General features: G+C 47.0%; 3 protein-coding genes across 4 annotated transcripts; 2 read left to right on the forward strand and 1 right to left on the reverse strand.

Moving 5' to 3' along the window:
* Positions 1-5418: 5418 nt before the first annotated feature.
* On the forward strand, positions 5419-11779 carry fktn (fukutin). Its single transcript, XM_047569643.1, has 10 exons — positions 5419-5655; positions 6602-6661; positions 6741-6941; positions 7389-7535; positions 8336-8466; positions 9367-9499; positions 10359-10488; positions 11041-11174; positions 11256-11380; positions 11453-11779. The coding sequence occupies exons 1-10, from the start codon at positions 5551-5553 to the stop codon at positions 11664-11666; spliced, it is 1380 nt and encodes a 459-aa protein (XP_047425599.1). The 5' UTR covers positions 5419-5550; the 3' UTR covers positions 11667-11779.
* Positions 11780-13139: 1360 nt separating this feature from the next.
* Positions 13140-14125, reverse strand: ufc1 (ubiquitin-fold modifier conjugating enzyme 1). The gene has a single exon (XM_047569652.1). It carries the CDS (start codon positions 13973-13975, stop codon positions 13325-13327), a length of 651 nt encoding a protein of 216 aa, XP_047425608.1. The 5' UTR covers positions 13976-14125; the 3' UTR covers positions 13140-13324.
* Positions 14126-14198: 73 nt separating this feature from the next.
* ythdc1 (YTH domain containing 1) lies at positions 14199-26800 on the forward strand. 2 transcript variants are annotated; one of them, XM_047569645.1, is made up of 17 exons: positions 14199-14329; positions 14859-14928; positions 16719-16820; positions 16929-17221; positions 17753-18155; positions 18235-18297; positions 18395-18489; positions 18558-18666; positions 18745-18862; positions 18954-19038; positions 19261-19415; positions 24724-24806; positions 24887-24923; positions 25630-25669; positions 25759-25821; positions 25909-26094; positions 26177-26800. In XM_047569645.1, exons 2-17 carry the CDS (start codon positions 14901-14903, stop codon positions 26363-26365), a joined length of 2049 nt encoding a protein of 682 aa, XP_047425601.1. In that variant the 5' UTR covers positions 14199-14329; positions 14859-14900; the 3' UTR covers positions 26366-26800. The 2 variants fall into 2 exon arrangements, with proteins under 2 accessions (XP_047425601.1, XP_047425602.1); XM_047569646.1 differs by lacking the exon at positions 14199-14329 and having other exon boundaries at positions 14398-14928; positions 17756-18155.
* Positions 26801-26933: the final 133 nt, after the last annotated feature.

Raw genomic sequence — 26933 nt, forward strand, 5'->3', positions numbered from 1 at the left:
ACAATATCTAACCTCAGACACTATGGCTAACCTCAGACACTATGGCTAACCTCAGACACAATATCTAACCTCAGACACTATGGCTAACCTCAGACACTATGGCTAACCTCAGACACTATGGCTAACCTCAGACACTATGGCTAACCTCAGACACTATGGCTAACCTCAGACACTATAGCTAACCTCAGACACTATGGCTAACCTCAGACACTATGGCTAACCTCAGACACAATATCTAACCTCAGACACTATGGCTAACCTCAGACACTATAGCTAACCTCAGACTGAGACACTATAGCTAACCTCAGACACTATAGCTAACCTCAGACACTATAGCTAACCTCAGACACTATAGCTAACCTCAGACTGAGACACTATAGCTAACCTCAGACACTATAGCTAACCTCAGACATTATAGCTAACCTCAGACATTATAGCTAACCTCAGACTGAGATACTATAGCTAACCTCAGACACTATAGCTAACCCCAAACTGAGACACTATAGCTAACCTCAGACACTATAGCTAACCTCAGACACTATAGCTAACCTCAGACTGAGACACTATAGCTAACCTCAGACACTATAGCTAACCTCAGACTGAGACACTATAGCTAACCTCAGACACTATAGCTAACCTCAGACATTATAGCTAACCTCAGACACTATAGCTAACCTCAGACACTATAGCTAACCTCAGACTGAGACACTATAGCTAACCTCAGACACTATAGCTAACCTCAGACTGAGACACTATAGCTAACCTCAGACATTATAGCTAACCTCAGACACTATAGCTAACCTCAGACACTATAGCTAACCTCAGTCTGAGACACTATAGCTAACCTCATTCTGAGACACTATAGCTAACCTCAAACACTATAGCTAACCTCAGACACTATAGCTAACCTCAGACTGAGACACTATAGCTAACCTCAGACACTATAGCTAACCTCAGTCTGAGACACTATAGCTAACCTCAGACTGAGACACCATAGCTAACCTGAGACACTATAGCTAACCTCAGACATTATAGCTAACCTCAGACACTATAGCTAACCTCAGACACTATAGCTAACCTCAGACTGAGACATTATAGCTAACCTCAGACACTATAGCTAACCTCAGTCTGAGACACTATAGCTAACCTCAGACTGAGACATTATAGCTAACCTCAGACACTATAGCTAACCTCAGTCTGAGACACTATAGCTAACCTCAGACTGAGACACTATAGCTAACCTCAGACACTATAGCTAACCTCAGACTGAGACACTATAGCTAACCTGAGACACTATAGCTAACCTCAGACATTATAGCTAACCTCAGACTGAGACATTATAGCTAACCTCAGACACTATAGCTAACCTTAGACATTATAGCTAACCTCAGACTGAGACACTATAGCTAACCTCAGACACTATAGCTAACCTCAGACTGAGACACTATAGCTAACCTCAGACACTATAGCTAACCTCAGACATTATAGCTAACCTCAGACACTATAGCTAACCTCAGACACTATAGCTAACCTCAGACACTATAGCTAACCTCAGACACTATAGCTAACCTCAGACTGAGACACTATAGCTAACCTCAGACACTATAGCTAACCTCAGACTGAGACACTATAGCTAACCTCAGACATTATAGCTAACCTCAGACACTATAGCTAACCTCAGACACTATAGCTAACCTCAGACACTATAGCTAACCTCAGTCTGAGACACTATAGCTAACCTCATTCTGAGACACTATAGCTAACCTCAAACACTATAGCTAACCTCAGACACTATAGCTAACCTCAGACTGAGACACTATAGCTAACCTCAGACACTATAGCTAACCTCAGTCTGAGACACTATAGCTAACCTCAGACTGAGACACTATAGCAAACCTCAGACACTATAGCTAACCTCAGACACTATAGCTAACCTCAGACTGAGACACCATAGCTAACCTGAGACACTATAGCTAACCTCAGACATTATAGCTAACCTCAGACACTATAGCTAACCTCAGACACTATAGCTAACCTCAGACTGAGACATTATAGCTAACCTCAGACACTATAGCTAACCTCAGTCTGAGACACTAATAGCTAACCTCAGACTGAGACATTATAGCTAACCTCAGACACTATAGCTAACCTCAGACTGAGACACTATAGCTAACCTCAGACTGAGACACTATAGCTAACCTCAGACACTATAGCTAACCTCAGACTGAGACACTATAGCTAACCTGAGACACTATAGCTAACCTCAGACATTATAGCTAACCTCAGACTGAGACACTATAGCTAACCTCAGACACTATAGCTAACCTCAGACTGAGACACTATAGCTAACATCAGACATTATAGCTAACCTCAGACACTATATCTAACCTCAGACACTATATCTAACCTCAGACACTATAGCTAACCTCAGACTGAGACACTATAGCTAACCTCAGACACTATAGCTAACCTCAGACTGAGACACTATAGCTAACCTCAGACACTATAGCTAACCTCAGACTGAGACACTATAGCTAACCTCAGACTGAGACACTATATCTAACCTCAGACTGAGACACTATATCTAACCTCAGACTGAGACACTAGAGCTAACCTCAGACACTATAGCTAACCTCAGACATTATAGCTAAGGAAACCAAACTCCTTTTCAGTCTGTATGAACATCTTGCTGACATTCTATTACACATTCATTGAAAGTGTTTTAACTTTCTCCGTGTGCTGCTGGTGTCACTCTGTACCTGTTCAGGATAGGAACCGTCTGCATAACCTTGTCAAGGTGTGTTCTAAGATTCTTGGGACTCCCTGCTCACTGAGCTCTGTGTACGAGCAGCAGGTTAGCGGGCTGGCTCATCGAATTCTCAAGGACTCAACCCGTGCTCTGTTTCCAGCGTTTGAGCTGCTGGCGTCTGGTCGCAGGTTCCGATGTCCGGCCTGTTAGACCCAGAGGAGGAGAACAACCTCTGTTCCCAATGTTATTCTCCTCCTAAACTATACGACGGTCACAATAACTAAAGTCCTCCTGTGTCACACTCAAGTGCAATATCACATGTCCAAAAACATGTCAAAAAAGACGTCGTCTGGAGTAACAGTCTGCACTTTCAGGTGACCAGAATTAGACATGCAAAAAGTACTTGGAAAAGACGTTGTTTAGACGTCTCTTTGCGCAGTGGGTAATTTCTGTCTGTCTAAGTCTAAGTACATAACAGGCTTGGACAAACGGCCCGTTAGGCTTTTTAACCTGGCCGCCAAACTTGTCCAAGTCGTTAATTCACCCAACAACACTGCTCCCACTGAAACTAAACGTGAGTTCCTCAACTGTGTTGTGAAAAAAAATGCATTTGGAAAATATTTTGTACAAGAAGCCTTGCATATCCATGCTTTACTGCCTATTAAAGGTCCAAAACTTTGATGTTATGGGGTTTAAAGTCATTTCTATAAGTTCACAAACACTACAACTATTTGCTCCTGGCCCAGCCCCTCTGACTAATTTTAGAACCTGTTGCCCACCCCTGGTCTATAGCTAACCTCAAACTGAGACACTATCAGAACCCATCAGACCCCACCAAAACCCATCAGAACTCATCAGAACCTATCAGACCCACCAGACTCCTTCAGAACCCATCAGGATTAGATAAAACACGTAGAGCTCAAAGTTACGTCATCTTTGCTTCATATTGTTTCCAGTGGTGTCTGGAGCCACCAGAGGGCGCCGCTGTGCTGAGGAGGATTATCAGCTATTATAGGTTAATAAATAAGAAACTTTGTCCACAATGAAATCTCCACAGTTTTCATTGGATGAACAGTTGTTGAACAAAGTTGTTGACACTTTGTAGTGGAAGCACAACGATCGGAGGAATAAAATCATTCATCAAGGGGAAGAAGACAAAACTAGGTCATTCAACCAGGAGTGGGTTAAGAGGAGAACTTGGTGAACAGGGAGCTCTAAAAGGGCTGTGGTGAGTCTAATTTATTTAATCTAAGTAGAATTGATGGTGTAGTTTACATATGGTTTGAATTCTAGCAGACCTGGGCATTTTACGGCCCTTTGGACATTCCCGTCTGGCCCGCGGTCTATCAGTCATAAGCACAAATGAACAGGTATTTATACTGTTCATGCAATACGACTGCGTTACTTTTATTTTGAGCCATGGTGTGTTATTTACGTCATGACACTGTTAGTCAATTCTTCAAAAAGTAAGATTGAAACAGCTTCTTGCATCTATTAACCCTCAAAAGCCTGAACGGATCGCTGGCATCCGTCAAAGCGTCTAATTATAAATTACCGTAAGTCACAGTGGTTTGGTTCTATTGATAATTAGTTAGTTGTGCTTTTGCCTGAAAGACCTTCGTGACATCTCAAGGGTATAACTAACTTTGTTTTTACCAACAAATTCCTCCAAACAAGTCTCTCTTACTGAGGCTCCGTGATCGTTGCTCTCCAACCTGCAGCCACAGCAGCATCATTACCGTAATGGCAGCGTTTTTTCTAGAATACGCAACTTGAATATTGTCCATCGGGGATTACGGTAATTCAAATACAGCAAACTTCTCTTTGTGGGCAGACGGACATTCAGGTCTTAAAGGGTTAAACATTTACTGAGATTTATTGAGATACAGAAAATAATTCATGTAGCTACATGGTCACTTCTTGGTTCACTGACGTTTTCCAAAGAGGACAAAGTTTCCAAAACTACAGATCGATTGTGTTTCATTTTCCTCTTCAACCTACAGCAAAACTCATAAATTTAAATAAATATCTACAGAATATGCTTATGTTTCTGATTACCAGTAGCAGCTTATCAACATATATAGTTTACTGCTTTTTACAATGGGAGAAAATTAATATTGAGCAGAATAACGTTCAAGTAATCATTTGGTTTGGCCTCCAACACACTTCAGATTTTTCATGTGGCCCCTGTAGAACTTAATTGCCCAGCGCTGAGTTATGGTGTAATGTGTAGCTGGTGATGTGTGTGGAGCTGAAAGGTTTGGCCGTGGTTAGCACTGATGCCACGGATGGAGTTTGTAGCTGTGTGGGTTTTCTCTGGATACTCAGGCTTCTGAGTTTTTGTTGTTTGATTGTGGAATTTATGGATTATGCATTGTAAGATTTCTAGGCTTTCCAAACCAACCTGGTTGTTTCATCTCTTCACCCAAGTCCAGTCAGATGGTGGCGCTACTGCTCCTCTCAGCAACTTGATTTCTTGTTTCCTTTTGCTTTGAACACAGTAAAAGAACCAATTCTATATCATTAATCTGATTATCTATCTATCTATCTATCTATCTATCTATCTATCTATCTATCTATCTATCTATCTATCTATCTATCTATCTATCTATCTTGTAGCCAGTAGGGGGCGGTAATGCACTGACCGGCCGGATGCCTCCCGCCGTTAAACAGGAACAAGAAGAAGGGGGCGGGGGCGATTTAAAGATGGCGGCGGTTCTTGAGCTCGCTGTGTTTCTTGCGTCGTTGTAACGGTTTTGGCTCCTTTATGACGTCACTGCGTTACCGGGCCGCGTTACCGGATGCCTCGTGTGAACCGGACATCGGTTCTCTGGCTGCTGATCATCTGCAGCTCCGCGTTCCTGCTCTTCCAGCTGTTCTATTACCGGCAGTACGACATCAGCAAGGTACGAAGCAAACACACCGGGGGAGGGGCGGGGCCACCGGCGCTACGTCATGGGAGAGCGGAGGGGAGGGCAGGTCTGATGAGGGGTCCTGCTGGTCCTGATGGTCCTGATGGTCCTGATGGTCCTGATGGTCCAGGGTCCTGATGGTCCTGCTGGTCCAGGGTCCTGCTGGTCCTGATGGTCCTGCTGGTCCAGGGTCCTGATGGTCCTGATGGTCCTGCTGGTCCTGATGGTCCTGATGGTCCTGATGGTCCTGCTGGTCCAGGGTCCTGATGGTCCTGATGGTCCTGATGGTCCTGCTGGTCCTGATGGTCCTGATGGTCCTGCTGGTCCAGGGTCCGCTGCACTAGACCAGGATAAGGGATGAATCCGGGATGTGTTGGTTGTGTAAGATGTGTCCATCCTCAGACATGAGTGGACGACGCGGGGACGTGAAGTCTATTAATTTCTGATGATGGACGTCTCGAAACATAACCTGGACTCATTTACAGGGGAAAGATATGTTTTGACAGAGTTACCGTGGAGATTTATCCTGTGGAGTTAACCTCCGGCATCTATTTAATCTCATCCCTGATCTCAGTCACCAGTCACCATGGAAACCAATATTTATTCCCCTGCACATAGTTATCACATTAAACTAGACCCACGGTCATTATTTAAACATTTCTCATCATTCATTTCAACCATTTTAGAAGATTTTGGTCAGTAGATGGTTCAGTTTCCATAGAAATATAAAAACACATCAGACAGTAACATGATGTTTCTTTATGGAATTAGAATAAATCAGAGCAGTGAACTGAAGTCACACAGAATCACAGCATATTATACAACACACACATCAACGCAGGACAGATGAAGGGACGGACTAAACAGCACAATCGGAAAAATAATGTAAAATAAGGTTCAGGGTTAATTAATGCTGTTCACCCCCCCCCCCCCCCCCCAGGAGCCTGGTTCTCACCTCCTGAACCCAGCAGGTCACCTGACCTCCAGCCAGGTCCAATGGGTGAGTCATTCTGTTAGCATCACTGTTAGCATCTAGCCAGCCGTTGCCATAGTAACCCTGTTGTTGCTTGTCCCTGCAGCTAATGCTAAAGAAGTTCCTAGCGTTAGCGCAGCATTTCCAGCTGCCACTGTTTCTTGCCGACACCGCGGCGCTTGCAGTCATCTCCCAGGAGGCTTTGCGGCAGCACAGACGGTCGGTGCATGAGTCACACTGCAGCTTCCTGTGCACCGGCCGGCCAATCACGTCCTTCGCTCTCAACGCCAACCTGTGGACCTACAACGTGAGTGTGGGAGGCGTTAGGGTGAGGGGGTCGTTGGGTACGGTGGCCCTGAGGTTCAAATCACAGCAGCAAATCAGAAAACACAACGACTATTACTAAACACAACAAAACAGAAAACACAACGACTATTACTAAACACAACAAAACAGAAAACACAACGACTATTACTAAACACAACAAAACAGAAAACACAACGACGTTAACCAAACCCTCGGGCAACATGAATCGTCGTAGATTGGACACAAGAGCACAGACATATGAGCACAGACGTATGAGCACAGAGAAACCGCGACGTTCTGACAAATATGTGGCAAGAAAGCAAAACAAAAGTTCTGCGGCTCTGTCCGTATCTATTTTGTTGTTGTGTTTTCTGATTTGTTGTTGTGTTTCCTGCCTCAGGGCCACCGTAGTTAAGGGGTCATGTTAACGTTGCCTGTCTTCTGTCAGGCTGGATTCCTATTGGCTGCTGAGCAGAAAGGCTTTGAGGTGCTGCAGCTGCGAGGACCAGACCCACGATTGGCCAGTCTGGACACCCTGTCAGGAGAGGACATCCCTCTGCACTTCCTGCTCCGCCTCCACGGCTACGTCATCCAAGTGGGTGGAGCTGACCCGCTGTTTATACTTCTGCTTTAATTAGCTTAGACCCTAGCATTGTAGCACACATGGAACCAGAGCTGTGATTGGTCCTCGTTAGTGTTTAATGGAACCAGAGCTGTGATTGGTCCTCGTTAGTGTTTAATGGAACCAGAGCTGTGATTGGTCCTCGTTAGTGTTTAATGGAACCAGAGCTGTGATTGGTCCTCGTTAGTGTTTAATGGAACCAGAGCTGTGATTGGTCCTCGTTAGTGTTTAATGGAACCAGAGCTGTGATTGGTCCTCGTTAGTGTTTAAATGGAACCAGAGCTGTGATTGGTCCTCGTTAGTGTTTAAATGGAACCAGAGCTGTGATTGGTCCTCGTTAGTGTTTAATGGAACCAGAGCTGTGATTGGTTCTCTTAGTAGCCGTGCGTCTCCATGTTCGAGCTGATAGTTGTGGGTCAATAGAGACCGGGTCAGAGTAACTGAGGAGGTTCGGAGACTCAGACGTTTGGACGACTCCTGTTTAGTCTGTGTTGTTGAAAGTGAAGCAGGAAGTAGAAACTAAAATGAACCTGACTGGTAAAAGACACAGCGCCTCCTAGTGTCTGGGTGGAGTTGTTCCAGAGTGAACCAGACGGACCAGGTCCCAGTAGAAAGGACCTGGACCAGAGTAGACCACGTAGGTAGGGTCCTGTAGGACTCTAAACTAGCCACCACCTCCTGAGCCCGTCCCTGACGTCCCTGACGTCCATGACGTCCCTGACGTCCCTGACGTCCCTGCTACAGACATGTGAGGGGGTGTTTGTCGTGTCCAGGTGGTTTTCCTGTACGAGCGAAGTGGGAACTACTTGTGGCACGGAGCGTTACGCCTCAAAGCCGACATGGACCGGAGCTTCGCCGCCTTCACACAGCTGGACTACGGGCGCCACCCCGGAGCCTACGACAGGTAGACGCCCACTTACAGATAAACTCCTCTTCATTTACAATACAATAGAATCTTTATTGTTATTGTAGTAGAGCATATGTATGATGTCACTTCCTCCCGGGGCCACGCCCACTGACTGTGGGACCAGGACAAACTGGATCATCAGACCAGATTAAGAACAAGTCGACTCATCAATGATCCATAGAACTAATAACTACCAGATAACAAACGGTCCAACAACACTGACATGTGTCCAGTTCTCCTGATATTTATAAGGACGTGGAAATACTGATACCAAAGTACGACTTCTAGGTTCTTTATACAACACAACTCCAACGTCTTTGTACGACAGGAAAAGTGAATCAGCTTCAGTTTCAGTTCATTTCAGGTCTGATAAATGTAGCTCTATAAAAGACGCTGTAGCATTAACAGATATTTACTTTATTATTTTACTTTTATTTATTGTTGGAACTGAAATATTTACTGTGACTACGACAAAACAACAACATCCACAAACTAATCTGAGTCTCCAGGACGGAACGGAAGTAACTTAAGGTTTGACTTCATTACAGCACAGATGAATATTTAGATTAAGTTCTGCTCGATTTATTCTGCTCCTTCTTTTTCCACCAAACTATGGGAACATTTCTGCAGCTTGATTTCTACTCGGATTGAACCAATGTTTCCTTTTGCTTTGAATATACGTAGTTTGGCTTCGCTGACCATCATCCGGTAACAAGAAGTCGTTCTGAATCATTAATCTGATTATTTAGACAAACATCACATCCACTAATTAGACGCAGTAAAACTAAAACCACCTGAAACTATGCGACTCTGGATCTGTGTATTTTGCTCTGGCTCGTTCGGTTCTGGCTCGTTCTTCGGGTCACGTCCTGATTCTCGTGGTGTCGCCCCCTGCAGGCCAGAGCTGGTCCTCACCGTCCTGGACGGCCTCGATGTTCGAGTCCCTCGAAACATCTCCCGCTTCCTGGAGCAGCAACGCCACGCCCACTTCCTGGAATGCCGTTACCATGACGCCCGCAACTTCCTGCAGGTCTGCCTCTTATTGAGAATCAATCATATTACATGTGATTGATTACGATGAACATACACTGGATAATAATCTCATTTTATTTGTTGATTTTTACAAACCATTCGACACGATAAGTCACAGTTTATGATAAAACTGTGGCTTGTTTTGGTTTCTGATGTCACTTTAAGAGGCTCTGTGTGATGGAGCTCGCGGGTCTGTTAGCTTGCTAGCGGGTCTGTTAGCTTAGCCCACGGCTACATATTTAGGTGTTTTTATTAATACGAATGAAAAACTTCACAGTGACTTAAAGTTTGATGCTGTAGTGGAACAAATAACCAAAAAATGAACATGTGGCTGATGAGAGATGAGAGATGCAAACAATTAGATTTAATTTCATTTCATTTGGAGGAACAGATCTCATCATGTTAGAGTTAGTTAACTAACATGTTGTATATGTAACTTGAGACGGGACGGTGGACTTGAGGTTTTGAAACATTAAATAATACTTTCAAAGTAAAACAGTTAAATAATCTGACCCAAGAAAAAGACAATATATGGAAATACTTTCCTTTAACTGTGTTAATGGTCTGGGCTCCTGTTAAAGTGTTAAAGTGTGATGATAAGATGGATAAATTACTGCATGGAAAATGGAAACTTCTCTCCAACAAAGTACTACATCTGGAATAACAAGAATCTCATGATAACAGCAAAGTATGGAAATAAAATAAAAAAATAAAAAATAAAATAAGAATAAAATAAAATAACACTGACTGGAGGAAAGTTTGGTTGGTTGGGGATAAGTTTTGTGTGAATAATAAAATGAATAGTAATGAATAATGAAGGAAGTGAATGAATAAAATTAAAACTCTTCTCTCTCCAGCTTCATCCCGACGACTCGTCTCCATCGGCTCTCGACTTCAGGAGGAAGGCGAAGTCGCTGCTACAGCTAACGGCTAAGACCCTGGCACAGCTGCACGTGCCCTTCTGGCTCAGCAGTGGCACCTGCCTGGGTATGCTAACATGCTAACCCCTCCCTATCAGTACATGCTAACCCTATCAGTACATGCTAAGATGCTAACCCCTCCCTGTGAGGACATGCTAAGATGCTAACCCCTCCCTATAAGGACATGCTAACATGCTAGCCCCTCCGTATAAGGACATGCTAACATGCTAAGCCCTCCCTATGAGTACATGCTAACATGCTAACCCCTCCCTGTGAGGATATGCTAACATGCTAACCCCGCCCTATAAAAACATGCTAACCCTGTCAGTACATACTAACATGCTAACCCTATCAGTACATGCTAACATGCTAACCCCTCCGTATAAGGACATGCTAACCCTATCAGTACATGCTAACCCCTCCCTATAAGGACATGCTAACCCTATCAGTACATGCTAACATGCTAACCCCTCCCTATAAGGACATGCTAACCCTATCAGTACATGCTAAGATGCTAACCCCGCCCTATAAAGACATGCTAACCCTATAACCCTACTGATAGGGTTAGCTAGGGTTAGCTGATAGGGTTAGCTAAGCCATTCCCTCTCGCCCCCTGCAGGCTGGTTCAGGCAGTGCAGCATCATCTCGTACAGTCGTGACGTGGACATCGGTATTTTCGTGGAGGACTTCCGACCCGACATCGTGTCTGCGTTCAGAGACGCCGGCCTGTCACTCAAACACAAGTTTGGGAAGGTTAAACTTTGTTTCTTAATGAGTGTAAGTCAGTGTTTTGTTGTTATTGGTTTAATCTGTTGCTGTGTTGATCCTGAGCAGGTGGAGGACAGTCTGGAGTTGTCCTTCCTGAGTGAAGACGTCAAACTGGACATTTTCTTCTTCTACAAAGACGGAGACGTCTTCTGGAACGGGGGGACGCAGGCGAGGAGCGGCAGAAAGTTCAAGTAAAGGCTGATGTGATGAAAGCGCCATGTTCTTCTTCTGTGGTGGTTTGTGACGTAGATGCTCTGCTGCAGGTACGTCTTCCCTCGGTTCTCGCTCTGCTGGGCCGAGCTCCTGGAGCTGAAGGTTCGAGTCCCGTGTGAGACGCTGGACTACGTCACAGCCAACTACGGCGCCAGCTGGGACGTCCCGGTGAGGAACTGGGACTGGAAGCGGTCGCCTAGCAACGTGCAGGAAAACGGGGTGTGGCCTGTGGCCGAGTGGGAGGAGCTTATCCAAGTGTATTGAAACAGAGCGAATTATCAAAAAGGCCTTTGAAGGCGACTGGACTCATAGATTTAAAAGATCTAGATTAGATTCAACTTTACACATGTTCAGTGAAATAAAGGAATAAAACTAAATCCACGCTGAATCTTATCTGTCGCCATTCAACATGTTCAGGTCCAGTCAGAGCTGGAGCAGTGGGACATAAGAGGGACGGGACAGGACAGGACAGGACAGGACAGGACAGGACAGGACAGGACGGGACGGACACATGGCAGCAGCTACAGTCACTGGTTGAGCTACTATGAACATATTGTACGGATGCATTAGATGTTGGTCGACTATAAACAGAACTTAACATAATGACAGATGATGAATGAATATAGATGAAGTGAAAATGAACTAAATAATAAGCAGTAGTTTCCTAATGATGCAGCGCTGGACAATTCATCGAATCTTGATCGTGATTTCGATTTTGGCTTCTGGTGATTATAAAAACACTATAATAGAAGAAAAACGATTAATGTGCCGCACGGCGTGTTTGCAAGTTCCTACGCTTTAAAAGCACCATGAACCTCTGTGGCTGCAGCAGCGTGTGACGTGTGTGGGTCAGTAGTGGGTCAGTAGTGGGTCAGTAATGGATCAGTAGTGGGTCAGTAGTGGATCATAGTGGGTCAGTGATTGGTAGAAAGCAGCCGGAGCCGTTAGTTAAAACACAGGGAGAACTTCGTCATTTTGGATTCAAACTGTCGGACGTGGAGAAGAAGTTTGTCGCGCTGTCGTGTCTGAACCTCAAAGCAACACGACAAGTTTATTTAACCATTTAAAGTTCTGCCATAAAGTGTCTATGACAAAATACTAAAGAAGCAAAAGACCCAAAAAAAGCGCAGCTCAGTCCTCCACTGAGGATCCATGTCCCACCGTCCCAGAGACAGAGACGGAGACCGAGGCTGTGACATTTATGCTATAAAACGTTTTAGTGGTTCAATAAATATGAATTTTAATAAAAAAAAAAAATTTAAATCAATGAATCGTGATCATTGTTCCCATAATTTTCCAGCCCCAAGTGTAATATTCACTATGTTCTACAGGTTGTTTGACCCTTTACGAGGATCTCAGGCCACATTAGACCCTGATTAGACGTTTCCTTGTTCTTCTTCATGGTTCCTAATAAACCAGTTCAGAGGGAACCTTGTTCTTCTTCATGGTTCCTGATAAACCAGTTCAGAGGGGACCTTGTTCTTCTTCATGGTTCCTGATAAACCAGGTCAGAGGGGGGACCTTGTAGACCACATTAGACCCTGATTAGACCTGAGGATGTTTCCTGGATCTTCTCTGATTGGCTCAATGAAAACCACATGACACTAAACCTCACTGAGAGGAACCAGGAACCACGTTACCACATGTGGTTCCTGGTTCTAGATGGAGGGTTGAAGAACCTTTTGGATCAGACCTGGATGAACCTTGTCATAAATGTGATAAAATAAAGAGCTTGTCTTGTTTTTGTGAGTGAGAATTTATTTATATTTCTTCTTTACTCTCATTGGTCCGTTAGAACAAACAGGAAGTGGTGCAGCTTGTTTACTCGTGGTGCATCATGGGAGAAGTCCCTGTTTGTAGTCCAGTCTGTGAATGCACTAACGTGACGTCACCACACAGTCTCGTTGACACGCCAGATGACGTCACTCGGCCGTCGCCTCGCGCTGCCGCTCCTTGTGGCTCACAAGCCCCTTACCGACCAGGTCCGGGACCTCCACCGCGAGCCACGGACCCAGACCGAGCGCCATCAGGTGCGCGAGCCCGAACCGGGGAGCATTCCGGGCCCAGAGCGGCGCGAAGTGGTCCGTGAGGCAGATCCTCCCGCCCCGGTACATCTTCGCCGTCTTCCCGTCCAGCTCTGGTATCGCCACCTCGGGGGCGGTGTCCGGGTACGTCACCGGGATGTCGAACTCCAACCGGAACTCGTAGCGCAGCAGCTCGTGGATGAACCAGCACGTCCCGGTCCAGCGCGTGCCGTCCGCGTTGGACTCGAGGCGGAACCAGTCGTTATCTGCCGCCTTGTTCTGCTCCACGAACCGGATCAGGGCCTGGTACTCCTCCTTCAGTCGCACCGGCCACCGCTCGCGGTCCCGCGGCCCCGCATGCGTCTTCAGCAGCGGGATCTGGGACACCGCGCGACGCGTCGCCTCGTCCGCCATTTTGCATTTGAAACACTTCCGCACAGATCGCGCTACGTCGGATGACGCTGACTTCCGGTCTGCCGCTGACTTCCGGTCTGCCGCTGACCAGTCACTTCCGGACGGGATTTTCAAAGCAAAAAGGGTCCAACTCATTCTAGTTAAGTTTGATCTCAAGGAACCGGACCAGTAACACAACAGAATAATAACCTTTAAATAAACAACTCCGGATTTTTAACATTTGTTTTAGTCAAAGAAGAACAAGGAGATTAATAAAGTATCATTTAAATATTCTGTCCACTTCTCCGACTAAAACAGTGGAGAAATTAGGACGAGAAGTTGTGGTCGAAATGTTGCAGTCCTCCATGTAATTTCCATACTGATTTCATGCTGATTTCATGCTGAATTCATGCTGATGTTGAACTCCACATACTCCTCAGCACCTCAGCCAGTGACGCTGAGACTGAATAAGTGATCAGGAAGCTCGGTCACTGGCTGCAGACAGTGGAGGTAAAGAGACACTAAACAAACCCCGACCACCCTCTCCACCACATGACAGACACACAACAGAGCTGCTTCTCCAAGAGGGAGCAAAACTAAAATGAGGATGTCAGTTCCTTGCCTTTTATTTATTTGGTCCTTTTACAGTTTTGTAAAATATTCTCATTTCACTGGTGTTTACTGGGTTTCCTTTGAGACCATTTGCATTTATGGATGTAAAACTTTTAGAGTAAAAGATCATTTTCTGGAGGCCTCGTCCCTCTTTATATTTTTTCTTTACTTTTTTGTAATGTTTCCATCATTTATATTATTGTTTCTTTCCAACTGTGACACGGATAAAATAAACGGGGCTGCTGTAGTTGCCGCTATCTGCCTGTAGGTGGCGGTCGTTCACGTCGCTGCTGTTTCTGAGCAGCAGGAGAAGAAGAAGGAGACAATAGACGCAGTCGCTGTTTTTCTCTTCGCTGCCGCTTTCCGATGTTTTCACATTTTTACAGTTTCCTTTGAGAAAAATAAACAAAAACGTTGTCACCTACAGTGTTACCTGCGCGCGAGGCAGGAGCACGTCACAGCGGGGAAGATGGCGGCCGACCGGCGCGAGGACAAAGGTGAGGCTGCCTGTTAGCATTAGCATGTGTGTTGTTTCGTGTTTGAGCTACGGGTCCGTCAGTTTAGGATGATCGGTCCTTCTAGTTTACTACTAGTGACCCGTTAACCTGTCGGTTAGCTGCGCCCATTAGCCTGTTAGCTGCGCCCATTAGCCTGTTAGCTGCGCCCATTAGCTTGTTAGCTATGCCCATTAGCCTGTTAGTTGCCGCTAACAGCGTAACCAGACTCCATTCATAAATCTCCGCTTTCTGAGATCTGGACACGAACCGCTTTCCTGCCAACACTTCCACGGTCTGTGGAACAGACGGAGATTTTCTGGGATCGTACGGCCTTAAAGTCATGACAGTGAAATATGTTTAATATTAATAATTTAAGTTTGTAAACCACACGCACACGGAATCGCGCACTGAGGCGTGTGCGCGTGCGCGTGACCGTGCGCCCATGCACTTCCAGGACTTACCTGGTCCCGTTTGTCACCCAGGACCGGATTCAGTTGTAGGTGGCAGACTTCACTTTATACAAGAAATACATACATACTCATGGTGTTTTCTGCGAGGATCTGTTTGGAGACTTCACTCCAAAAAAAAAGAATTATTGCCTTAATTGGACTCTAATAGGAGAAGTTAAGTGCATGTAAACACGTTACTACGACTACAATCTCAGTTCTCCTTCTCCAATCAAGACGCCCAGATAATGAAAGAAGTAATTGGAATTTTTCCTCCATAAACTCTGAGCTGGCGTGTGACCCCTGAACAGAAACATCCAAGAAAGCCGGTTGTAGAGGAAGGTAAACAGAGCCAGTAGAGGAACCGTCTGAGGGACAGCGCCATCTATCTGCACCACAAGTAGCTCCACGTTACTACCAGATTAACAAAGCTGAACTATTTTCCATCTGGTTGGTGTTTAAATGCCGGTGTGCTGCATGAATGACTCTTGTTTTATTGAAAAGACACGTATCGCCCCCTAGTGTGGAGGAGGAGAACATGTTCGGTTATTTTATGTCTCCGCTGCCTGTAAACTGGGACAAGGACGCACTCAGAAAGAATTTCAAGCATCAAGCGTGTAGGAGACATGTTGTAGGAGACATGCAGGAGACGTGTAGGAGACGTGTTGTAGGAGACGTGTTGAGACGTGTAGGAGACGTGTTGTAGGAGACGTGTTGTAGGAGACGTGCAGGAGACGTGTTGTAGGAGACGTGTTGTAGGAGACATGTTGAGACGTGCAGGAGACGTGTAGAGACGTGTAGGAGACGTGTAGGAGACGTGCAGGAGACGTGTAGGAGACGTGTTGTAGGAGACGTGTCGGAGACATGTAGGAGACGTGTAGGAGACGTGTTGTAGGAGACGTGCAGGAGATGTGTAGGAGACGTGCAGGAGACGTGTTGTAGGAGACGTGCAGGAGATGTGTAGGAGACGTGCAGGAGACGTGTAGGAGACGTGCAGGAGACGCGCAGGAGACGTGCAGGAGACGCGCAGGAGACGTGCAGGAGACGTGTCGGAGACGTGTTGTAGGAGACGTGTTGTAGGAGACGTGTTGTAGGAGACGTGTTGTAGGAGACGTGTTGTAGGAGACGTGTAGGAGACGTGCAGGAGACGTGCAGGAGACGTGTAGGAGACGTGCAGGAGACGTGTAGGAGACGGATGACGGGAGAAATAGTGTTGGCAGGAACTGACTTCGTACCTGATTCACGACGCTGTGCGTCCAGGTTAATTCTGGATTGTGTCCATTAACGAATCCACTAAAAACAGGAAGGAGCTGATCTCGTTGGGATGAATCCTGTTTGTTTCAGAGGGAGAACTCAGCGTTCTGGAGGATCTGTTGACAGAAGCTCCAGACCAGGACGACGAACTCTACAACCCCGAGACGGAGCGCGACATCAGCGACAAGAAAGGTGAAACAACAAGTACTTCTACTGGTACCACAAGTACTAGTACCACTGGTATTGCAGGAAGTAGTTCTGGATCCGCTGGTACTTTAAACCCTGGTTTCTGTCTGACAGGAACGAAGAGGAAAAGTGAGCGCTCGGACAGCCAGGACCTGAAGAGGCTCCGCCCCTCTACAGGCCACACCCCCTCCAGATCATCCTCCACCAATAAGAGAGCGCCGGGGCCCTCAGCAACATCTTCTAAGAAGTTATCGAGCCCTCGCAGCCGCCATGTTGCCTCCACCTACCGCCACGAGTACTACGATGAAAGAAAGGGACGGAGGCCAACCAGGGGGGACACCAGGCCCCGCAGAGGAGAGGACGTCCACCGGAGGGAGTCCCAGAGAGGCCTGGAGGGCCTCAGCCAGGTACGAGGACGGATACTGGTAGTACTGCTAGTAGTACTACTGGTACTAGGACTGAGACTGGTAGTACTGCTAGTAGTACTACTGGTACTAGGACGGATACTGGTAGTACTTCTAGTAGTACTACTGGTACTAGGACTGATACTGGTAGTACTTCTAGTAGTACTACTGGTACTAGGACGGATACTGGTAGTACTTCTAGTAGTACTACTGTTACTAGGACGGATACTGGTAGTACTTCTAGTGGTACTACTGGTACTAGGACGGATGCTGGTAGTACTGCTAGTAGTACTACTGGTACTAGGACTGATACTGGTAGTACTGCTAGTAGTACTACTGGTACTAGGACTGATACTGGTAGTACTTCTAGTAGTACTACTGGTACTAGGACTGATCCTGCTGATACTCACTTTAATTTGATCTCATGTTATTTTGTCTTTTGTGTGTTTACTTTCATATGAAACGAAGCTACGGTGAAAAAGTAATTTCCCATTAAAGTCATTAAAGTCTAAATCATCTCGTCTCTGTTGTCAGAAGTTGAGGCGTGATGAACGTCCAAGCCCCGCCCCCCGCGAGGAGGCCGACCAATCTGAGGATGAGGGGGCGGAGTATGGATCAGAACAGGCGTCCGGTAGCTCCTCCCCTGCTGCCTCCCACGTAGAGGAGGAGGAGGAGGAGGAGGAGGAGCAGGAGGAGGAAGAGGAGGAGGAGGAGGAGGAGGAAGAGGAAGAGGAGGGCATGGAGGAGGAGGAGGAGGAGGAGGAAGAGGAAGAGGAGGAGGAAGGAGAGAAGGAGGAGGAGGAGTACGAGCGGCGCGGAGCTGAAGGGAACGACTATGACACTCGCAGTGAGGCAGGCGACTCACGCTCCGCCTCCTCCGTCAGTTTCTCTGACGACGGCGAGTCGGCACGGTCAGGCTCCGCCTCCGACGCCTCAGGTAACCATGACAACCACATGACAGCAGCCAGCTGTTCTTGGAGTAGAGGAGTTGTGTAATCTGTGCTTTTGTATTGAAGGGTCAGAGAAGAAGCGTGAGAAGCTGTCGTCGTCGGTGCGAGCTGTCCGTAAAGGCCTAGAGAGTAAGCCCCGCCCCCTTTCAATAAGCCCTGCCCCTTTACATCAAGCCCCGCCCTCTTGCCCAGCATTCACTCCTCCATGTTCCTTCTGTTGCTGCAGATCCCACCAGTAAACTACGCTACATCCTGAGAGACGCTCGCTTCTTCCTCATAAAGAGCAACAACCACGAGAACGTGTCCTTGGCCAAAGCGAAGGTAGGTGCCGCCACTTCCTGTCGTTGTCGTTGCCGTGTCAACTGTTTCCTGACGGCTGTCATCCACAGGGCGTCTGGTCGACGCTTCCCGTCAACGAGAAGAAGCTGAACGCTGCTTTCCGATCGGCACGGAGCGTCGTCCTCGTCTTCTCCGTGAGGGAGAGCGGAAAGTTCCAAGGTCCGCCATTGTTCCTTCAGCTTCTTCTTCTGTGGTGTCCCACACGTTCTGACTTTGTCTTGTCGGCGTCATCCTCAGGTTTTGCTCGTCTGGCGTCGGAGTCTCATCATGGTGGTTCTCCCATTCACTGGGTCCTCCCTGCCGGCATGAACGCCAAGATGCTGGGGGGAGTCTTCAAGATCGATTGGCTCTGCAGGTGAGCGCAGACTTCCTGTCACTTCCTGTCACTTCCTGTCAGTACTTCTTACTTCCTGTTTCTTGTCTAACTTTGATGACGTTCGTTTCAGGAGGGAACTCCCGTTCATAAAGACGGCCCACCTTTCCAACCCATGGAACGAACACAAGCCGGTCAAGATCGGCCGAGACGGTCAGGTGAGCTGGTCCTGGTCCTGGTTCTGGTCCTGGTCCTGGTCCTGGTCCTGGCCCTGGTTCTGGTTCTGGTCCTGGTCCTGGTCCTGGTCCTGGTCCTGGTCCTGGTCCTGGCTCTGGTTCTGGTCCTGGTCCTGGCTCTGGTTCTGGTTCTGGTTCTGGTCCTGGCCCTGGTCCTGGTCCTGGCCCTGGCCCTGGCCTAACGTCTGTGTTTCTATGTCTCAGGAGATTCAGCCGGACGTCGGTGCTCAGCTTTGTGCCCTGTTCCCATTGGATGAAAGCGTTGACGTTCATCTGGTCGCTCGCCGTGTTCGCCACAAACGCCGGACGCCGTCGGAGCCGCGGCCGCGAGGTCGACCACCGCAGCGTGAACCGGGAAGGTTAGCCAATCACCAAGCTCCTCTTCCCGCTTCCTGTTCTTCTTCTGCTGCGACCACGGCGCCCCCCGCTGGACGACAGAGAGCGCCGTCGCTAGCCGCTGGCTAGCGTCCGCTCCACGCCGCCATGCCTCGTTCTGCGTCTCCGGTTCTCGGGCTGAGAGTGAATCAGAGCTTTGGTTTCTCTGAATTTAAGTTGAGCTAAACGCTGAGGACGGTTTAAGTTCATCTGACGTCATTTTTGTTTTCTACATTTTTTTAAAAAAAATCTCAACCAGAATTTCTTCTGAAGTTTGTTGTTGTTCATTGTGAAGCGCCCTGTCTTTCCAGGATGTCGACACTACACAGGAAAAACAGGTCTCAGTGTTGGGCTGAACCTTTCAGAATAAAAGCATTGGACTGAAGGAAGGGGCGGGGCGAGGGAGGGGCAAGCGAGGTAGAACTAACAGGGAGAGAGAGGGAGAAAGAAATTGGGAGGAGCCTCCGATGTTGGTACAGGTTGTTCAAACAGGGGCGGCGCCTTTGGACTGTATCCAATGAAAAGGTATGCTGTGTTGGGGGCGGGGCCTCTGGACTGTATCCAATGAGAACGTGTGCTGTGTTGGGGGCGGGGCCTCTGGACTGTATCCAATGAGAAGGTGAGCTGTGTTGGGGGCGGGGCCTCTGGACTGTATCCAATGAGAAGGTGTGCTGTGTTGTGGGTGGGGCCTCTGGACTGTATCCAATGAGAAGGTGAGCTGTGTTGGGGGCGGGGCCTGTGATTTCTGTGTAGAAATACAGGAAGGACTGAATTACAAAATGAAATCCTCTTGGACTGACAGAGTGATACCCCCCCACCCCCACCCACCAGTGGACCTTCTATTGCACCCCTCCCCTTCCACCCTCACCCCCCCTCCCCTCCTCCCCGCCCCCAGGCCACACACACGCTCAGAATCAGGACTGGTGTTATGAACTGAATATAAAGTGTGTGTGAGGGGAGGAGCCGCAGAGGAGGTGGGAGGAGCCGAGGATTGTTTCTGTTGGACTGTTGGAGGTGTGGAGGGGGTGGGGCTGGTCTGAGAGGGGCGGGGCAATGTGTGTTGATTGACAGGACTGCACCATCATCATCATCATCACCATCACTTCCCCCCACACCCTTTGAGAATAAGAGGGTTTGTTTTAAAGACGTTAACATGGACTCAGTGTAAAGTGTTTCCTCCTCAGAAGCGGTATGTCGTCCTCTCATAGGACACTTCTGTCTTATTCTGTGTGTGAAGCAACAGACTCGACTAATGTAATGTAGGTCAGACTGGGACTAATCTAATCTAGGACACACTGAGACTAATCTAATCTAGGACAGACTGAGACTAATCTAATCCAGGACAGACTGGGACTAATCTAATCCAGGACAGACTGGGACTAATCTAATCCAGGACAGACTGGACAATCTAGGTCAGACTAGGACTAATCTAATCTAGGACAGACGGACTAATCTAATCTAGGACAGACTGAACAATCTAGGACAGACTAGGACTAATCTAATCTAGGACAGACTGGGACTAATCTAGGACAGACTGGGACTAATCTAATCTAGGACAGACTGGGGCTAATCTAATCTAGGACAGACTGGGACTAATCTAGGACAGACTGGGATTAATTTAATCTAGGACAGACTGGGACAAATATAGGACAGACCTGGACTAATCTAATCTAGAACAGCCTGGGACTACTCTAATATAAGACAGACTAGGACTATCCAATCTATTACAGACTAGGACTAATCTAATCTAGGACAGACTGGGACTAATCTAATCTAGGACAGACTTGGACTAATCTAGAAAAGACTGGACTAATCTAATCTAGAACAGTCTGGGACTAATCTAATCTAGGACAGACTGAGACTAATCTAATCCAGGACAGACTGGGACTAATCTAATCCAGGACAGACTGGGACTAATCTAATCTAGGACAGACTGGACAATCTAGGTCAGACTAGGACTAATCTAATCTAGGACAGACGGACTAATCTAATCTAGGACAGACTGAACAATCTAGGACAGACTAGGACTAATCTAATCTAGGACAGACTGGGACTAATCTAGGACAGACTGGGACTAATCTAATCTAGGACAGACTGGGGCTAATCTAATCTAGGACAGACTGGGACTAATCTAGGACAGACTGGGATTAATTTAATCTAGGACAGACTGGGACAAATATAGGACAGACCTGGACTAATCTAATCTAGAACAGCCTGGGACTACTCTAATATAAGACAGACTAGGACTAGTCCAATCTATTACAGACTAGGACTAATCTAATCTAGGACAGACTGGGACTAATCTAATCTAGGACAGACTTGGACTAATCTAGAAAAGACTGGACTAATCTAATCTAGAACAGTCTGGGACTAATCTAATCTAGGACAGACTAGGACTAATCCAATCTTTTACAGACTAGGACTAATCCAATCTACGACAGACTGGGACTAATTTGATCCAGGACAGACTGGACAATCTAGGTCAGACTGCGAATAACCTAGAAAAGACTGGACTAATCTAATCTAGGACAGGCTGGGACTAATCTAGGTCAGACTGGGACTAATCTAATCTAGGACAGAATGGACTAATCTAACACAGACTAGACTAATCTAGGGCAGACTAGTTTTATCTAATCTAGGACAGATGGGACTAATCTGGGTCTGACAGACTGGGACTAATTTAGGACAGACTAGACTAATCTAATCTAGGTCCGATTGGGACAAATCTAGGACAGACTGGAACTGATCTAAGACAGACTGGGACAAATCTAGGACAGACTGGGCAATCTAGGTCAGACTGGGATTAATCTAGGATAGTCCGGGACTAATATAATCTGGTAATAGACTGGGACTAATCTAAGAAAGACTGGGACAAATCTAGGACAAATTGGACAGTGTTGGTCAGACTGCGATTAATCTAGGACACTCTGGGACTAATCTAATCTAGGACAGACTGGGACAAATCTAGGACAGACTGTACAATCTCAGTCAGACTGGGACTAATCTAGAAAAGACTGGACTAATTTAATCTGAAACAGTCTGGGACTAATTTTATCTAGGATTTACCGGGACTTATCTAGGACAGACTGGGACTAATTTAATCTAGGACTGACTGGGACTAATCTAGGACAGACTGGACTAATCTAGGACAGACTGGGATTACTCTAATCTAGGACAGACTGAACTCATCTGATCTAGGACAGACTGGGACTAATCCAGGGCAGACTGGGACTAATCTAGGACGGGCTGGGACTAATCTAATCTAGGACGGGCTGGGACTAATCTAATCTAGGACGGGCTGGGACTAATCTAATCTAGGACAGACTGAACTCATCTGATCTAGGACAGACTGGGACTAATCTAATCTAGGACGGGCTGGGACTAATCTAATCTAGGTCAGGCTGGGACTAATTTAATCTAGGACAGACTGAACTCATCTGATCTAGGACAGACTGGGACTAATCTAATCTAACGGGCTGGGACTAATTTAATCTAGGACAGACTGAACTCATCTGATCTAGGACAGACTGGGACTAATCCAGGACAGACTGGGACTAATCCAGGACAGACTGGGACTAATCTAGGACGGGCTGGGACTAATCTAATCTAGGACGGGCTGGGACTAATCTAATCTAGGTCAGACTGGGACTAACATAGAAAAGACTGGACTAATCTAATCTAGGATAGTCTGGGACTAATCTAATCTAGGACAGACTGGGACTAATCTAGGACAGACTGGACTAATCCAATCTAGGACAGACTGGACTAATCTAGGACAGACTGGGACTGATTTAATCTAGGACAGACTGGGACTAATCAAGGACAGACTGGGACTAATCTAATCTAGGTCAGACTGGGACTAATCTAGGTCAGACCGGGACTAATTTAATCTTGGACGGACTGGCACTAATCTAATCTAGGACAGACTTGACTAATCTAATCTAGGACAGACTGGGACTAATCTAATCTAGGACAGACTGGGACTAATCTAATTTAGGACAGACTGGGACTAATCTAATTTAGGACAGACTGGGACTAACTTAATCTAGGACGGACTGAGACTAATCTAATCTAGGACGGACTGGGACTAATCTAATCCAGGTCAGACTGGGACTAATCTAATCTAGGACGGACTGGAACTAATCTAATCCAGGTCAGACTGGGACTAATTTCATCTTGGACGGACTGGCACTAATCTAATCTAGGACAGACTAGACTAATCTAATCTAGGACAGACTAGGACTAATCTAATCTAGGACAGACTGGACTAATGTAATTTAGGTCAGACTGGGACTAATCTAGGACGGACTGGGATTTATCTAATCTAGGTCAGACTCGACTAATCTAATCTAGGACGGGCTGGGACTAATCTAATCTAGGACAGACTGGCACTAATCTAATCTAGGTCAGACTCGACTAATCTAATCTAGGACAGACTGGGACTAATCTAGGTCAGACCGGGACTAATTTAATCTTGGACGGACTGGCACTAATCTAATCTAGGACGGACTGGGATTTATCTAATCTAGGACAGACTGGGACTAATCTAGGTCAGGAGACTGGTGTTTATTCAATCTAACCCGTAGATCTTGGACCACATTAAGACAAATTAACATGTATATATGGTTTCGGGGGACAGGGGACAGACTGGTTCTTGTGTCTCTGGTTTGTGATGTTTGAGGAATTTTTCTATTTGTTCAAATTTTAACCAACTTTTACTGTGTGTCTCTGAACCCTGTCCTCTGAACCCTGTCCCCGTCTTCTATTCTTTGTCCCCTGTCCTCTGAACCCTGTCCCCTGTCCTCTGTTTGTTCCCTGTCGTCTGCTCTTTGTCCCCTGTCCTCTGATCCCTGTCCTCTGAACCCTATCCCCGTCTTCTATTCTTTGTCCCCTGTCCTCTGAACCCTGTCCCCTGTCCTCTGTTTGTTCCCTGTCGTCTGCTCTTTGTCCCCTGTCCTCTGATCCCTGTCCTCTGAACCCTATCCCCGTCTTCTATTCTTTGTCCCCTGTCCTCTGTTTGTTCCCCGTCTTCTAATCTTTGTCCCCTGTCCTCTGAACCCTGTCCCCTGTCCTCTAATCACTGTCCCCTGTCCCCGCTTCGTGTCCTCTAATCTCTGTCCCCTCTCCAATCCCTGTCATCTGACCCCTGTCCTCTGTCCGTTGTTCCTCTGACCCCTGTCCTCTCACCACTGTCCCCGTTCTCTAATCTCTGTCCTCTGTCCTCTGATCTCTGACCCCTGTCCCTTTGACCCCTGTCCCCTGTCCCTCTGACCCCTGTCCTCTGTTCTCTAGGCGTCGTCCTGAAGAGTTTGACGTCCATGGAGGCAGGAAGAGGCTTCGAGCCGATGCTCCTCCAGATCTGATCCAGAGAGCAGGTTGATGATGATGACAGTTGTTATTTCGTCTTCTCCCTGAGGGACGAGTTCACGTCTCTAACCAACATTTGTACTTTCAGGCTTCATCCAGGACCTGAGGAACCAGCCAGTGGACAGGTGGGCGGAGCTCCCGAACCTTTGTCCAGGGCCTTAATAGGGGCTAGGCCGAAACCTTAGTGATCACATTCTGTGACCTACATAGAGGAATATCCCATAAAGCATTGCAAAAAGTAGTGACCATCCAATGGCCACTCAACGTGTGGTGGATATCCCACCATGCATTGCTTCTCTAGCAGCTGAAAAGTAAAAACAGACATGTCCCCAGGAGAAAGCGACCAGCAGCTTCCCTGTTAATGGCTGTTAGCTGCTGTTAGCTGTCGTTAGCGGCCGTTAGCTGTCGCTAGTGGCCGTTTGTTGTCGCTCGTGGCTGTTTGTTGTCGTCAGTGGCCGTTAGTTGTTGCTAGTGGCTGTTAGTGGCTGGTAGTTGTCATTAGCTGCCGTTAGCTGCCATTAGTTACCATTAGTTAGTGGCTGTTAGCTGTCGCTAGTGGCCTTTAGTTGTCGCTAGTGGCCGTTAGCTGTTGCTAGTGGCCGTTAGCTGTCAATAGTGGCCGTTAGCTGTCGCTAGTGACCGTTAGCTGTCGCTAGTGGCCGTCAGTTGTATTTAGTTGTCGTTAGCTCAGTTGCCACTCTGAATAGACCCACTGTGAAAACCCTGAACAGATGCATTTCTATGAAGTTGTCCTTTAATCAGATCAGATGCAATAATCACAAAGTTCACGCAGTTCTGACAATCAAACTTCAAAGTCTGTTGCATTTCCAGGCGATTCTCCAGCGTCAGACGCGATGTTTTCCTCAACGGGGTGAGTCAGCTGTTAGCAGTGTCCAGCATGTTAGCAGTGTTAGCATGTTACCAGTTTCCAGGTGTTGACTGTTGTGTTTTCTGTTCCAGTCCTACGACTACATGAGGGATTATCATCACAGTGTCGGCCCCCCAGGCCCCTGGCAGACTCTGGTATGGCTCTGTTAGCATGTTAGCCTTTCATAAAGGTTATTCAAACAAGATGGCCGCCTCTGATGATGTTCTGTGTTTTGGGAGCAGGCGACGTATCCCGGCGTTGAGCAGCAACCCCCCCACCACCCCCCATACTACCACCACAGTCACCCCCCGCCCCCCCCTCACCAGGCCTACCACCACCACCCTGCCCTTCCCCCACATGAGGCTCCGCCCCCTCGCTTCAGAGACAAGCAGCGGGTGCCGCCGCATCGCGCCTTCGCCTCCAGCCCGGTCAGTTCACGTCTGTGATGTCATTGCTCTTCACTCATCTCATTGGTTGTTGGTTCTCATCGTCTTTTCTCCCTTGATGCAGCACGACTACGACATGCGAGTGGACGACTTCCTGCGGCGGACGCAGGCCGTCGTTAGCAGCCGGCGAGAACGAGAACGGCAGCGCGAACGAGAGCGTGGCGTCCCTCGCCGCGACAGGGAGAGAGAGAGGGGGCGGGACCGAGAACGAGAGAGAGAGAGAGACAAGGAGAGGGGGCGGTACCGCAGGTGACCTCCTGATGTCACCTCCTGTCCACGTGGGCTTTTATTTTTGAATTTTTGAATCTATTTCCTGTTTGTGTTGAAAATTATGAATAAAAAAACGATCTTGATGACATCATCAGCTGCTTTGTTTCATGTGATGACATCATCATCAGCTGCTTTTATTTTGACCTATCAGTGAGTGTGATCTGTGGTTACCAACATGATATGTCATTGGATAAACGAGAAGTCACATGACAGGAAACAGAAAAACAATCATTCATTCTTTTATTGTGAAAGGTGATACGCCCTGTTTTCAGAATAAAGGAGAAAAATATCTGAATAATCATTAAAACGCTGACATTTATTTTGAAAGAACATCTGCTTCCTGTTTGTATTTCCCACTTTGACTGTTGTTACCACGGTGACGACCCGTCTGTTTTCAGAATAAAAGCTTGCATTCTCATTCAGTAGTGCTTTATTTTCTGATGTCTCCGTTGTGTTGATGCTACACATGTTCTCACCTGGAAACACCAGGACATGTTTAAGACACAATGAAAACACCTAATCTTCTGTCCTCCTCTTCACCTGTAAACTGA

Source organism: Mugil cephalus, chromosome 19 (genome assembly GCF_022458985.1).
Source record: "Mugil cephalus isolate CIBA_MC_2020 chromosome 19, CIBA_Mcephalus_1.1, whole genome shotgun sequence".
In the NCBI taxonomy this organism is placed as follows: domain Eukaryota; kingdom Metazoa; phylum Chordata; class Actinopteri; order Mugiliformes; family Mugilidae; genus Mugil; species Mugil cephalus.

What these genes read in the sequence shown, in the direction of transcription:
- fktn (XM_047569643.1), top strand. Translation starts at nt 5,551, where the DNA reads ATGCCTCGTGTGAACCGGACATCGGTTCTCTGGCTGCTGATCATCTGC. An exon ending in TCCACGGCTACGTCATCCAA is followed by an intron (nt 7,536 to 8,335) that starts GTGGGTGGAGCT and finishes TGTCGTGTCCAG; the next exon opens with GTGGTTTTCCTGTACGAGCG. An exon ending in CAGCAGTGGCACCTGCCTGG is followed by an intron (nt 10,489 to 11,040) that starts GTATGCTAACAT and finishes CGCCCCCTGCAG; the next exon opens with GCTGGTTCAGGCAGTGCAGC.
- ufc1 (XM_047569652.1), bottom strand. Translation starts at nt 13,975, where the DNA reads ATGAGTTGGACCCTTTTTGCTTTGAAAATCCCGTCCGGAAGTGACTGG.
- ythdc1 (XM_047569645.1), top strand. Translation starts at nt 14,901, where the DNA reads ATGGCGGCCGACCGGCGCGAGGACAAAG. An exon ending in AGATCGGCCGAGACGGTCAG is followed by an intron (nt 19,039 to 19,260) that starts GTGAGCTGGTCC and finishes TCTATGTCTCAG; the next exon opens with GAGATTCAGCCGGACGTCGG. An exon ending in CCGCAGCGTGAACCGGGAAG is followed by an intron (nt 19,416 to 24,723) that starts GTTAGCCAATCA and finishes TCTGTTCTCTAG; the next exon opens with GCGTCGTCCTGAAGAGTTTG.